The sequence below is a fragment of the Pleurodeles waltl genome, chromosome 6 (genome assembly GCF_031143425.1).
Source record: "Pleurodeles waltl isolate 20211129_DDA chromosome 6, aPleWal1.hap1.20221129, whole genome shotgun sequence".
Taxonomy (NCBI): Eukaryota; Metazoa; Chordata; class Amphibia; order Caudata; family Salamandridae; genus Pleurodeles; species Pleurodeles waltl.
Window position 1 is genome coordinate 713,009,689 of NC_090445.1, and position 15,106 is coordinate 713,024,794.

The 15,106-nt window shown below is 42.9% G+C and overlaps 1 protein-coding gene across 7 annotated transcripts in view; it reads right to left on the minus strand.

The window, feature by feature from the left end:
- TACC2 (transforming acidic coiled-coil containing protein 2) overlaps positions 1–15,106 on the minus strand; it is a 343,330-nt gene that overhangs the window by 63,310 nt on the left and 264,914 nt on the right. For 4 of the 7 annotated variants that reach the window (XM_069239186.1, XM_069239188.1, XM_069239189.1 and 1 more), the window contains exons 13-16: positions 14,096–14,267; positions 13,285–13,425; positions 10,655–10,744; positions 655–801 (exon numbers count right to left, since the gene is read on the minus strand). In XM_069239186.1, coding sequence (XP_069095287.1) covers positions 655–801; positions 10,655–10,744; positions 13,285–13,425; positions 14,096–14,267 — 550 coding nt within the window. The remainder of the gene's footprint in view (positions 1–654; positions 802–10,654; positions 10,745–13,284; positions 13,426–14,095; positions 14,268–15,106) is intronic. The other 3 variants (XM_069239187.1, XM_069239191.1, XM_069239190.1) reach the window with 3 other exon arrangements.

The following is a 15,106-nucleotide window of genomic DNA, read 5'->3' on the forward strand; positions in this document are numbered from 1 at the left end:
TTTCAGTTGGAACAAGAATATATGGTGTGCATAGGCAGCAACCGTACATCCTGATAGCCTCTGGATTAGTGTGGTTCAGAGAAACATTTGGTCATTTGGCCTTTACACCATTGGAAATGTTTCTTAGGCACAGAACAGGTACACCATTTACAAAAGCAGTGCAATGTTCCCTGAGACAAAACGAGGCGTGTAGTTAGTATACGCCCAGAAGGCGCAGTGGCACTGGTGCCAAGGGGTGTGAGTGGCCTGCTGCCTGTAATTGGGCATGTCCTTTACTACCAAGCAGTAGTCCATTTTCCTATTTTACTCAACTTTCTCAAACTGTGCTTTGGGAGAACACTGTGCATACCTCCTGAGAAATGTAGGTTTCATCAAAGCTTTGGTGCGAGAGGTCAGAGCCTAGTGAAAGAAGTGGACGGCTTGTGTGGTGAACGTGTGTGGTAGCATTTCAAGGAGAATTTTGGTCACCAACAGATACTTTTAAAAAAAAACAAGTTAAGTGACTTACAGAAGCTTACAAAGCAAAATTATTACTAATTGTTGCATGGAAATTAGTGAAAAGAAACAAGTGTTTATCATTTTTGTGGCAAATCCACTTTTTTCTGAATTCGTGCATTTCTTGGTATGGCAGCTATTCCTGGCATGACAGATTACCTCATTCCTGGCCTCCTGCAGTGCTGAATCTATATCTTGTTGAGGGTAGGGATGGTGCTGCATGCCCTCGGCTTCCAGGGGGATGGATCTGGAGTAGGGGCTGCTCCTGCAAAGAGGCTCTTCTTCGGGTGGTACAGCCTCTTGCTGCTGACAGAAAAAATGAAAGACATGAGAATATTAATGCTGCTCAGAAGTGCCACCTCAAGGCACGATAGGGAGTTAGTACACCACACAGCACGCTCTTGGTTAAAGTACTGAACACTGCTGCAGGCACTGCCCCATCTAGGTGGGTTTGAGGACTTTCACACTGTGGACCCGTCGATCGGAGGAGCAGTTAGAGAATACACAGTCTAATCAAACAGTGAGTTCAGGTGAGCTTGAGCATTCTACGCTTGGATGAGGACACAGCAACCCTGGGATATGTATGGCATTTCACACACTGCCACTGGAACAGATACATTGGGTTTTATTGGGGCATTCCACTATCCACTGCAGACGGAGTTTCCTCCAGTGAAGTTAGAGCAGTTACTACTTTATCCAGGGCAAAGATCTCAGGGTGGCGTAGCAGCATTCCACACTCTGCCCTGGAGTTTGGGTGTTTGGTGAGACTGGTGCATTCTACACTACTCAACATAAGTACTGCAGGTTTGGTTAAAGCATACCACGTTTCTTGCTATATTTCCAAATGAAGTCTTTTTAACATTTATTACTCTACACTTAAGACATTTCACACTCCTAACCAAAGATATCTATGCTCGGTATGGCTGTAACATACTACTCTTCATTACATACAGTGACTCACTGTGGAGTTACATGAGCACCGCAGAATAATGTGATTAGCACACTCCATGATGCACAACAGCAGAGGACCTTCAGGTGTAGTTAGGGCATCCCACACACGGCATGGACACTGCACCCTCAGATGAGTTGCGAATATTTAAAGTGCCGCAGACCTAGAATCATCAGGTGGTGTTAAGGCACTCCCACTCCTACCCAAGCAGAGCTATCTCCGATAGAGTTGCAGGATTCCACAGACTATCGTGGACATAGCGACTTCAAATGTCATAGCATACTACATCACACCACAGACAGCAAGTCTCTGGCACAGTTGAGGGAGTCACCGCTCCCTGCTGTGCAGCAACTTCAGAGGGGCGAGTGTATTCCAACCTTCACCTGAACACCACTACATCAGGTGAAGTTGAGGCATTTGACAGTTCTGCTCAGATCGTGTGTCTTCAGGTGACAATATGCAGAGCTGCACTTTTAACTCGCTGTCAGCCTATTTCCTAGTCTGGAAACATTATACGCTTTAAGCCAAATAGTATAACTGTTACTTTCCAATTAGGGCATTTCACATATTTTATTAAGCATAGCAAGTTAAGTATTTCGTTTTTTGAGAACAGGATCTTTCTGATGCCAAAAGACTGCTATTGAATGAATTCTCATCCTCCAGACTACAGGAATACCTAATGATCCTTCTGAATATTAATCAGAAAGTGTGGCATGTAATTGCCAGTGTCCCTGACTTTGCATTAATATATGTCTGAACCAGATAAGAGAGGAAATGATACATGACTAGAAAAGACTGATATCTGTTAGTACAGCGTGCTACGCAACGCAAAGAGGTTTTTGCTCGCCATATCTTTTGTGAGGAGGATGGGAGAACAATTCAGGAGGCAAGAATACAAGTCACCTGTCTTATGTAGGTTGCACTCATTTGTATGGCAACTACTGGAGGATGATTTACAATACTTCATTTTAGTGTACTTAATGGAGCACAACATGTTTAAGAAAATACAAACAAACAAAATATTTTACTTAAAGAATAGTGGCAACAATTTTTTGTGTTCATTTTTATGCCGATTTGCCTTACTTAGTTGAGAAAAGTAATTTTCAACATGTTAGAGTCAGCTAAAATTGTTTTCTGTCGGAGTGCGAGAGGACAGCGGAATAAGTGTTGACTGTTGTTGTAACTGAGAAGAGAGTTACTTTAGCCTCCAGTAGGAAATCTGTATTGAAAAGGTGAAATCCGGCAGACATTGGTACCGGGGAACCTAATGGAGAGCAAATGAAGACTGAAGATAGTTGCCGACTTGGCCTATAATGCCACAGGAATGGATTTCAGCTAACTCACTCTTGATTGGTGGATTTTGTTTGTATGGAAATCGAAAGCCTGAACTGGCCTTACTAAACTAGAATGTACTTTACACTGTACTGAAAACCCTACTTTGGCTACATTAACCTTTTCAACAGCGTGCCACCATATCCTGATAAGACCATTTCAATTTCTGACTCAGCCTGTTGTAAAGTCAGAATCCTTTCTCTGTATTTCTCTGAACAAAACCCCATCTTTGCTACATGTTGGGGTCCAGGTTAGGGTGTAAAATAAACTGCACACATAGAGCCTGTTTTGGTTACCACAGTGAACAGTCCACTCCCCAGCGATCAACCCCGGTACTTATGATCATGGCTAAATCTAGAATGAGAATACAGGATGTGAACTCTACAGATAGTTGTTTCGCCTACACTGTAAATGTAATTTTGTTCCTGTGTAAACTCGTCTGTACAAGAGTCTTATTTGTCCTGCTGTGGGGGATCCGTTATAGCATGATGGTGAGACCGGTCAATGGCTACATTTCCATTCTATCCTTTTTTGTCTTTTCTGAGCTATTTCACAAAGGGAACAGCCACATATAAATCAGACTTGGTTATACTAAAAAATGAAAGTCCAACCTGAACTGCTAAGCCACGGTCCTGAGGAACCCTTGCAGTTTGAGCTGCATTACCCCTTGCGGGCTAGGCCAAGTTCAATTTACTTAAGGTGGGTCCCTTTCAGTAGCAATACAGGTGAGTTAAAAACAATGAAATGTAGTGATTGCCATGATCCAGACTGATGCAAACATTTCTGTCCATTATTGCGATATGACTTGATTAACCAGCTAGTAATTCTGCCCCATTTTAAATCTGATAACGCCACACCTTGAGGTTTTACACCACCCCATTCTGAATTAATGAAGTCGTAAGGAAGGATAACTTCTAGAATTGGAGTTGGTACGCATGATTACTGCAGCTTCTTTCTGACCTCTTTTCTTCTCGCAGATTTAGCTCCAAAATATCAAGCAAAAGCTGCACTAGGAGTAACGGTGAAGTACAGTCATTCCAAACAACTCTGAATCAACGATGTCTGTATCAGAAAGCTGCATCTCGAAGAACATGTGATGCTATAATTACTTACCCATAATTTCATTACTCCGAGTTCATTCTTTCTCTTACAGTCCTAAGAATATGAGGAGGTCACCTCCTCTGACAGACACCTACTCGCTAGTCCCTCATCAGTTTTGTTTTAAAAAGTCCCTTATAAAAGGGCTGTCCACGAACCATTCTCCCTGTTCACAACAAGCTATCCTAAAAAAGACCTGGCCCGCAGGATACCCTTTGGGCAGTAACCAAAGACTGTAATGAGGAAAAATTAACTCTGAGTAATGGAATTACCAGTGAGTAAATTAAGCATTATCTCCTCATTATCTTCCTTGTTGCAGTCCTACAACACAAGGAATGTGAACGTTTTGAGAGTAATATGGTACACCTATTAGCCTATACAGCATAACAAATATCAGATATTTTATAGATGCAATTGTGAAAAACGTAATGAAGTTTCCCCTGCAAACTGCTAGCCCAGTGCTACTGAGGGTTCTTTGAAACAAAAATCACCATAATCCAAACCCCCAACAATGGATTAGGTAATATCTAACCAAAGTACATGGCAAGGCCCGAGTTGCTGCTCTACCAATTTCAAAAAATTGGTGCTCTCTGAACCTCTGCACAAGAAGATGGTGAGAGAGGAAACCCCTCTCTCACCATAATCCAGAGCAATAGTAGACATAAACCATCAACTCAGGGATTGAACTAAAGGTGTTAAACCCTTCCTGAAAGAACCAAAATTCATGAAGGCTCGACCCATCTGAAAAAGAACCTCTGCTAATGTAAATTAGAACTGCTCTTCTAAGGTTCAAGTGATGGACAGAAGTCTGATCAGATGAAGATTCTGCAACAACTGCGGCATGATTATCTCTTGACATACATGAAAGGGCGAATTCCCTTTAGGCCTAAATTTAGGGCAAATACAAAGCACTAACCTATCAGGACAAAAATGTCAGATAAGGGGATCTACAAGCCATAGATCCTAACTCCCCAACCTATGGATGGCGGTGATGGCAACCAAAAATAAAACCCTCCTTTTCAAATACTGAAGTTTAACCAACCTCAGAAGTTCAAAGGGAAGTCCTTATAAAGACTCCAGGTCTGGCTGCAAATTCCTTTCTGGACCCACTTTCTTAAATGCAGGTCTAGAAATGTAAACACATAGGATTCTAAGGATACTATACCTCTCACGATTCTCTGAATGCTTTAATGGCTGGCCATTGATGGCTCAGAGTGACAGAAGATAGGCCCAAGTCAAAACCATCTTGGACAAAAGAAAATTAATTCACTCCTTCACAAGATCTAAACTATTGGGGATACACCACTTCCTAAAATATTCCCAATGATGAGCATGGAAAAAAGAGTAGACCTCTTTCTAGAACCTTGGACAGCTAAAGCTAAGCTTCTTGATAGGCCCCTTTTCTGTACATCTAACCTTTCAATGTCCAGACCAGCAATCTGAGTTAGGTCAGAGACATTGGCCCTCATTCTGACCTTGGCGGGCGGCGGAGGCCGCCCGCCAAAGTCCCGCCGTCAGATTACCGTTCCGCGGTCGAAAGACCGCGGCGGTAATTCTGACTTTCCCGCTGGGCTGGCGGGCGGTCGCCTTCAGACCGCCCACCAGCCCAGCGGGAAAGAGGCTTCCACGATGAAGCCGGCTCGGAATCGAGCCGGCGGAGTGGAAGCTGTGCGACGGGTGCAGTTGCACCCGTCGCGTATTTCACTGTCTGCGCAGCAGACAGTGAAATACATGTAGGGGCCCTCTTACGGGGGCCCCTGCAATGCCCATGCCAGTGGCATGGGCACTGCAGGGGCCCCCAGGGGCCCCGCGACCCCCCCTACCGCCATCCGGATCCCGGCGGTCGGACCGCCGGGATCTGGATGGCGGTAGGGGGGGTCGGAATCCCCGCGGCGGTGCAGCAAGCTGCGCCGCCGTGGAGGATTCAATGGGGCGGTGGTACACTGGCGGGAGCCCGCCAGTGGTGCCGGTCCGACTGCGGCTTTACCGCCGCGGTCGGAATCCCCATTGGAGCACCGCCGGCCTGTCGGCGGTGCTCCCGCGGTCCTCCGCCCTGGCGGTCTTTGACCGCCAGGGTCAGAATGAGGGCCATTGTATTTATAAACTAATTTAGACCAGGAGGAGGAGAAATTAGAAGGACCCACTCCTGAGCCCTCCCCATCTGACGGAAAAGTGGGAACCAAGACAAGTAGGCAAAAAGGGAAAAAGCATAAAGAAGACCTGAGAGCCATGGGCAAGAAAGAGAATCTGTTGCATGGGGCTTTCTCTGTGTCGAGAGAATACATTCCTCCTGGTCACAAGCAGGTCTGCTATCGGACAACACCAACTTCTGCATATTCTCCTGAACCACAGCGGATTTAGATGAAAATCCTGAGATGAAGGAAACACTCTGCTGAACCTGTCCACCACATTCTTCTTGCTTTTGTTATAAACTGCTGTAAGGGATACAAGGTTCTTCCCTACCCAACTGAACAACAACTCTATTCTCAGTCAAGACCTTGGTATGAGTTTCCCCCATCAGTTCAGATAAGATCTTGCATTAATTTATCCTTTTTTATCAGCACTGGAAGGAAGGCCTTATCTTTAGAGTGGCTCTTTAACCACAAATCTCCTGGTCGTCCAGTGTTGCTTTCCAGCAGTACCCACTTGCATTTATTGTGATTACTTTGGGTTAAAGAAAACTCAAAGCTGCCCCAGCTCCTGCATGCAAATGGTCGAGCCACCAGTCCAGGTCCTGAACAACTCTCTGCGACATCGGAAGAAGAGTGTTCATGTTCATTGACATAGGATTCCAACATTTCAGTAGGTAGTGAACAAATAATCAACATGAAATCTTGCTCGAGGGATGATGAGCACTGTTGCTACAGATTTTCCCTGAACCTGCAGCCATTCGTCTTTTCTGGCTCTGCAACAACAAGATATGAATAAGTATCTTCAGTTTGCTCACTTCTGGAAGGAGAACCATCCCAACATCTGTCCAAAAGCTTGCTCTAATGAATTTCATTTTGTGAGATGGAAGGAACCAGATTTTTTTCCAGTTTATAAGAAATCCATGATCTCGCAATACAGTGATCACCTTCAGAAGATGATTTGCTATTTGATTTGCTTACTTAAGGGAGAATGAATCATCCAATCGTCCAAGTGTATATAGTTATTCCTTGGTTGTGCAACAGAGTCACCAGTGGTGCCAACACCTTCGTGTTCACCCTCAGCACTGACATCAGACCGAAAAGAACACAGAATAGAAAGTGGTGATTGAGAATAACAAACTGCAGGAACTTTTGCTGCGCTTGATGATTGGAATGTGGATATGTGCATCCTACACACACATCACCCTAAATTCCTCCTGGACAACCAAAAGAACAAGTTGCTAAAGGAAGATCATGTAGAAATGAAGTGTGGAGATCCATTTGTTGATTAATTTCAGGACTGGTACAGAAAGATAACCTTCCAGAGGACCTCTCCCACAGAAAAAAGTTTTGAGTAGATTCTCACACTAACTCTTCTTTTGGAACTGAAAGAAGAGGCTTTTTTGTGAGTAGTGCTTGTACTCCCTTCCAAAAGTCAAGTGCCTTTTAACTTGTTTTTTGGGACCGGAGTAGGGATGAAAACCTGGTCTGGATGTTTTGAGCAAAATACTGTGCTGTAACCTTGTCTAATGATACTCAGCGCCCAAAGATCCACCACATTCTGAACCCAGATGTTTAAAAATATTTGACTACAGCCACACACTAGGGATACTGGGGTTAAAGTTTCTTGATAGTCAGGAGTGCTGTCTTTTCTGATTAGAAGGATGCTTGTTGGAGATCATCTTTTTGTAATTCTTCCTAGGTTTAAACGCCTTCTTCTTTGACTGCCTATGAGCATCCCAGGAAGTAGTGGAATTGGACTTCACCTTATAAGGAAAAGCATGCCTTGAAGGCTTTAGTGACCATGCAATCAAGCTGTTTGCCAAAAAACTTTACGCCTGAAAAATAATTTTGAGCAAGGCAGCCTTCTCTGAATTTTCTGCCTTCTGATTCTCTAACTCTATTTGCCTTCTGACAAGAATGGAACCACCAGCCACTATTGCTGAAGCCCAAAGACTATCACAGGACACATCTGAGAGAAATCTAGTTTTTGGCTCCATGTTTGCCAGTATGTCGGAGTGGTCCTCTCCTTCCTGAATGGCTGTCGCCAGCCCATTAAAGTCCTTCACAAACACCTGCATTACATTTGCAGAATAGATTCCAGTGTGTGGAGCCAAGTTCAGGCCACCATAAGTTTTCTTTAGTGAGGACTCTGCTTTCTTGTCCATAGCAGCTGATTGGGTACAGTCAACTTGACTAACCAACGTCTTTCTTGCCAGATTCGCTAGCATGTGGAAAGATTGGCTCTGCATAATCCAGCATGTACTTTTTCACAACATCTGCATAAATCTCTAGATTATCAGATGATCGAACTACTTCCATTCTTGTAAAGTGAGAGCTCTGATCAGAGCATTAAGATCCCTCTCATTATGAAGAAAGAGCTGAAGCCTCGTCCTCTACCATCTTCATTGCAGGAAAGCCCAGATTATATCTATGATGTGACAATCTATTCCATTTACTCTCCTCTCACATATTATCCTTTTGCAGAAGGATATTCGTCCTCTGGACGGGATAAGCCACAAGAAGAAGAATAGTCTACCCTCTGGGTGAGATATCTTCTTCTTTTTTTTCTTCTTTTTTTTATTTTGAACCTCTAGTGCATTTGAAACAACCACATAATTGAAGCCCTGAATAACGGGATCCCCGGAATCCCTTCCCTCCTACACAGATGTAGCAGAGAAAGGAGATTGCCTGGATTTAGTGTGCCCTTCTTCGCCTGAAGAAATAACTTCCGGATGCTTATGATCGTCAGATTTTGTGCACTCCATGGTTACCAATAAATGAATGAACCAAAGGATTTACCAATACCCTTAAGTAGAAGACACCATTTTAGTGACCAAAAACAGTACATCACATTCACTGCTCACCGAGGGAACATTCCTGCAGATTCATTTGCAAACCTTCCCCTTGATAGGTTTATAGAAGGCCTACCCAAACTCCATTAGAGAGACTTCCTGTACCTGCTCAGACCTTTGAACAGACACATGACCTTTAAGACACCAGAACTCGAACCTTCAACCTTTGGTGTGAGAATATAAGAACTTAACCATTAAGGTTAACCATTAAGCCACAAGTGAACTTTCTCTTACTTTAAAAATCTCCACATTCTCAAAAAGCAGTACTGTCTTAGTAACTTCCTTAAAACATAATAAAATTGGCTGCTTACATGTTACTCACAAGTGTGAACTGAAATACCTCTGCCTTCTTCCATGCTCATCAATCAGCATCCCTGAGTTTCAGGAACTCGGCCCTGAAAGTCAGTACAATCAGACCACATGGTTGGTAATGTGCACCCACCACCCTGCGCGCCTAGCAGGTACTGCCATGCCCTGCAGTGTCCGCATCCTCAGTGGGCACGTATGAGGAGTGTGGGCAACCATTATCTTATCAAGCCCCACACAGAAAAGTCCTCATATGTTTAGGACTAAAACAAGGAAGATAATGAGGAGGTAATAAGGGCTTTAGTGTCTAAAAAGAACCAATCCCCTAGTCCTGCATAATTGGAAGAAGCAGTTTTTCCAATGGGGTGGGTAATTTTAACCAGGATGAGCCAACGCCTCAATATTGGGGTCAAAGGGGCAGGAGAGGATCCTCAGCTTTCTAACATTGAGAAGCAAGACTCAGTTTGCTTATTCTCTGGGCCAAGTGGTTTACAGGCAACAACTCTTTTGGTAGCAGGGGAAGAGATTGGAAAACTAAATTGCTTTTAAAGGTAACATGAGATCTCACACATACTAGGATCACTAATGACCTTTGCATTCATTTGCATGTCCTTCGAATAAGTTGTAATTTCATCCTTTGTTATGAAGTTTTTGAGTCACAGTTGTGAAAACAAAAATCTCAAGGAAAAACCTTTGAGCTAGCACAGTGGTATTTGACTCACACAAGGACAGTCCAATTTGGGCCTCAGGTATTGTTTGGCCGCATTAAAGCAACAGGGAACTGAGGCAAACTAAGCAGCTTCACAAAATATGTGGAACACGCATTTCTTGTGATGTCATTAGCAATGTACCCTTTAGCAGGATAAATGTGAGTTTTTTTCGACACAGCATCCTTTATAGGAACCTGTGTCTGTGTCATAATCAGTGCAGTGTCTCTAAGAGGGAGTAGTTTTTATTTTATAATATCTTGGATATGGCACTCCACAGAGGAATAATATCTCTGCTGTTATCCGCATGCCTCCAGGAGTGTTTTAGATGTCATCACAACCAGCGCATCTCAGAGAAAGCAACGTTTATCATATCATCATCATGGCGCTCCTAGGAGAGAACATTACCAGTGATTTCATTAACATGGCACATTTAAGGTGTACTTTAAAAATGTTTAACTAGAAGCCTTGAAGGACCCTTCAGGGTTGCTAAAATGTTAGGCCAGATATACTCATTACAGACCTATAGGAGAACTGTAGAAAGGGGAAGGAGAGATGATCTATAAATGTCTACAATTAAGGAAATACACATAACATTGTACACAGCCGTTTAGCATCTAAGGATGCCGGATCGTTGTGGGGTTCGAGTTTGTAAAGTTTGTGGAAGCCCCAAGGGTAGCTGTGCCATTCAACAGGAAGTAAATAGGGAAACTCTGCATCATATACCAGTGCAAAGGCAGTGACAAACAAACACATCATCACTCGCAGGCTCAAGCACTATACCTGCACATCAGATGAGGTATGAACAGACAGAGAGATGTGCCTAGCTAACTTCAAAGCCTCTATCCTCATTGCAGCAAACTCTAACTCCTCCTGTCAGGGTTCATGGAAAAAAAGAGGCAAGAAAAGTAAAGAGTTTACGGATGGAAGACCTTCCCTGGAAAAGAAGAACAGAACAATCACAAAGGCAACAAATGAGGTCATTATGTTGAAATTGCCCCCACAAAGGAAGAGGCAAACTAGTACCCTTTTGGGGACCCTCCAGGGTCGACAGGGTAAAGAGCCATCTTGTCCTCTGGAAATGTGTCATAGATGAAAACAGTGAGGTTTTCTCGACAAAGTAGTGTCTCTGAAAGTTGTCAGAGCTGGAGCAGAGTCAGTACCAGGCTCTGGTCTGGACTGTCAGGTCACAGCAGACTGGGAAATCACTTTGCTTGGCTCAACCTGATTTCGAAAAACAAAATAGAGGATACAAGCTTGATGAACCCAGGCTTGTAAACTCCATTTTGCTCAACCCCACCCCCCAAAAAAAAAGAAAAATAAATCTAATAGAATGAAAAAAAGGTTGATGTGGGACATGAAAACAATAAACAAAATATGTGAAAAATAATTTTATGTGGGGTGGGGGTGTCAAAGAATACAGACAAGATAGAGCAACTACAGCAACAGAAGGGGTGAGGTACTATAGAATAAGTGTCTAAGAAAAGAGTTACTATTAAGGTGTAGGCAATGCTAGCTATGCTTATGCAACACAATTCTGTGTACATACATACAGAGATAGTAAAGAAAAGATAGTTTTAACAGTCAATATCCAACATTAGTACTTGGTCACAAGAAAAAACATTCACCATTCCATACACACTGCATGCAAACATTGAACGGCGACATTTCTGTCTGCTAATACTAATCAACCTCCAGAAAATAGCTTATTGTCAAATAGTTTTGATTTAGAACATTTTTATGAAGTCACCTTTGTGTCAAAATATTTCTATCAGAGGCATCTAAGATAAGTACATAAAATCAAAGACCTTCCTTAAAAGACAAGCCAAGCAAAAAAAAAAAAAAAAGAATCACACACCCGGCGGGCATGAATAAACAGACTCTGTTTAACATAAACCATGAACGTGAACAACGAAAAGAGTCAGACATTGATTCACAGACCTCAGTAACTGTTCAACAGGATGACTGACAAATGAGTACCGAAAGATGGTCAACATGCACACTCCCTCAAAGTATAAAGGATGTAATTTGTAAATGATAGCGTTCAACACAAGTAACTTGTCTTGACATCTTATGATGCACTGGCTGCAGCACTTAATTCTTATTCTAGACAAAAAAGTTTCTGTCTCTTATTACTCATGGGAACCCCAAAGGTGTTCTCAAGCCAAGCTTCTAGCTCCGAGCTCCTCACTAGGGAAACACTCTTACCTTTCCAAGTGACTCACCAACAATGATTTCCCAGGGGAATTGAGGAAACTCACCCTTTCCTAAAGTTTCACTAATTGAGTGATTTACAGGAAAATCTGTCATACTGCACACTCCTCTAGACTTCATATTCAAGGGGTTCACATGATAACTCCTTCATGCAGTTTAAAATGGTTTGGAGACATGTGCCTATCTTCCAATTCAGTTCATTTAGTATTTTGCTTTTTGTCCTGTGGCTCATAGGATAGGGACATCTGCAAATACCCATCACCCCTCTTTGCAATGGTTCTTGAGGGCATACAGCCCTATTCCCAGTCAATGAAAGCAGGAGAGGACCACCACCAAAAGAAAGGTTTTTACATGGAACTTCATCTTTCTTAAGTTCCGTGTCACAGTGGCAGATATGAAGGTACTGATTTGTATTGGACAAGGAAAGAGTAGGTGATAGGCTTAGTGTGTCAAAACAACATAATAAATATTTGAGGTGGTAGGTTTAAGAGGGCTTACCCAGGATACACAGGACAGGTGCATAAACTGTTACACCCACAGAATGAAAGGTGAAAATGTAGGAAGGGGCTGGGGGAATGTCCTTAGGTGTAGAACACAGAGTGTCTGAGAAAAACAAATTGTGATATATAGAGTGCTCAAAATTAATATTAACCAATTTTAATTACACTGAGCACAATACACATCATAATTTCTCACAGGATTTACAGACAAAATGGACGAAACATACGGAAAGCAGTCTTGGTCAAGCTCTAAAAATGATAGTCCAGTCTTAAACTATCAAGCTATATCCTCTTCAATGGAACAGCAACCAACCCCAGGTGCATTCAGGCCATACTGGACCAATAAGTCCAGATATAGGTCTGGATTTGGCTGTCCCACAGGGACACAAGTAGCTCCACAAAGGTGAGGCCCAGTAAGACTGAAATGAGTCTGGAGTTGCTTGTGTTCCTATTTTCCTATTCAGAGGGAATTTAGACTATCTATTTGGGCCTATTTCTACTCTGTGCAACAGGGCAAAAGAGCGATTTACATATAGTTGGTCCCTGCAAGTAATGATACAAGTGAGCTGAACAACTATGGAATGGAATGTCGAAAGTAATATTCAGTTGTTCCGATCAATTTACTCATTTGTACCAACTCTGTGCTAAAGGCACAAGAGGCTGCCCATGTTCTGTGGTATTTCACATACTGATTCTCACCTGAAGTTTCTGGGCAAACACAGGAGGGTTCTTCTCTGCCAAATCTGGCTCTAGGTAGTTTAGTGAATCACAAGCCATGGTCTGATGGGATATCCTAGAGAGCAGAGCATCTGTAGATGAGAAAGATTCCTCTGGAGACATCTGTAGAGGAGGGAGAAGAGAATGTTATAGGAGCAGAACTCTTCACATACGGTAATCTGGAGATTGCCCAATTAAAAGGTGACACTGAAAGGTTGATAAAGATATGGCAGAGCCAACTGTCCAAAGGAGTACCAGGATAGCCCATGAGACCTCGATTTAACAATAAAGAGACAAAACAGAGGAGATCTGAGGATCCTTCAGGAGGCGTGGAATGGTAGAACATTCACACAGTAGAGGAGATCTGAGAAGCTCTAGTATTCATGTCTAGCCCCAGAGCATATAATTGTTCTGGATTCTCATATGTGGTGGCAGAGGTAGTAAAACGTGGGAGACATAACACATGCCAGAGGAACCACCAGGGGCTTTGACATTGGGAAGATTGACTACGCACAGAAATCTGGAGTCCTCATAGCCACAATCTCCCTATCACCAATGGATACCAAGATGCAAAGGTGCTGGCATCTTAGGTCACACTTTTACTGTCCAGTAACAACTTTTCCTTAGACTGATTAACAAAGTCAAAAACTGTGGTATTAAATTATATGCAAATAAAGAGTTATTACTATTCCATTGCAGAGCCTCCACTCTCTGCCTCATTCTGCTGTAAGGTCAGTGCTGACCTTGCACTGACCCACCCCCTTTCAAGTCCCCTCGTCCAATCTTCTCTTACCATCTCCCTGTTGCTAGACATGGTTCTTGGTGTCTGACAGTCCAGTTCCTTCTGCTTGACCCTATCTGATAAATGCGCACTGGGGTCCTGGCTGCTCGGCAGCAGGCAGGGTCCAGGATGTGAGAGTTTCAACCCCAAGGACTGCTGAGAATCCATCCCTTCGAAGCTTGACCTATGGGAACAGTGAGAACATGTCAGTCAGTATTATCAATGGGACAGCAAACATTTGAGAAGAGAAAGGTCTATGAGGTCACATAATTCCTCTTTTGGACTTCCTTTGATTTCTCTAGTCTGTTTTCTTGGTCTTTGCCTCTATGTTCTGATTCCTAGTTCTCTTGACCATTTTTCAAAGTCTAGTGATTTTCTTTTACTCCACGTCTTTGTTTTACTTATTTAAACTATTCCATCTCCTTTCTCCCTATTGGCTGCAATAGTTGCTCTACTGGTCATATTGCTAATTCTCCTCGATTCCTTGGCTGCTGTCTCCCTCCTGGTGCTTTAATTCTGGTACTACCTCTGTTTCTTAAATCTCATCCTCTGCGTCACAACTGTTAGTCTTATTCCCTTTTGATTCCTGACTTGCTTCCTCCTTTTACTGCTGTTGTACCTCATTCTCCTACCTGTTCCTCTGTGGCTCTTGTTCCTTGTTTTCTTTGTTTCTTGGCCTCATTCTTCCCTCAGTTGCTTAATTCCTGGGTCTCCTTTTTTATTCACTTGTTGTCCACTCATTATTCTTAGTCCTTCTACCAGATTACCAAATGCATTGCCCCTTTATTGCTCTTATCACCGTTCCTTTGCTCATATGGTTACTCTTGTACCAGGTTAGTCTGTCTCTTTATTGACCCAGGCGTTAATAATACCTCTTCCTATACACCACACAATACACATCTCAGATTAGGTTATTTATAAAGATGTTATCAGAACTAATGCTTCATTGCTTCTTTCTCATTTTGTCGACTTCAGAAGGATGAAAGGCTAGCTGGTCAAGACAAAATTAAATCCTGTGACTTG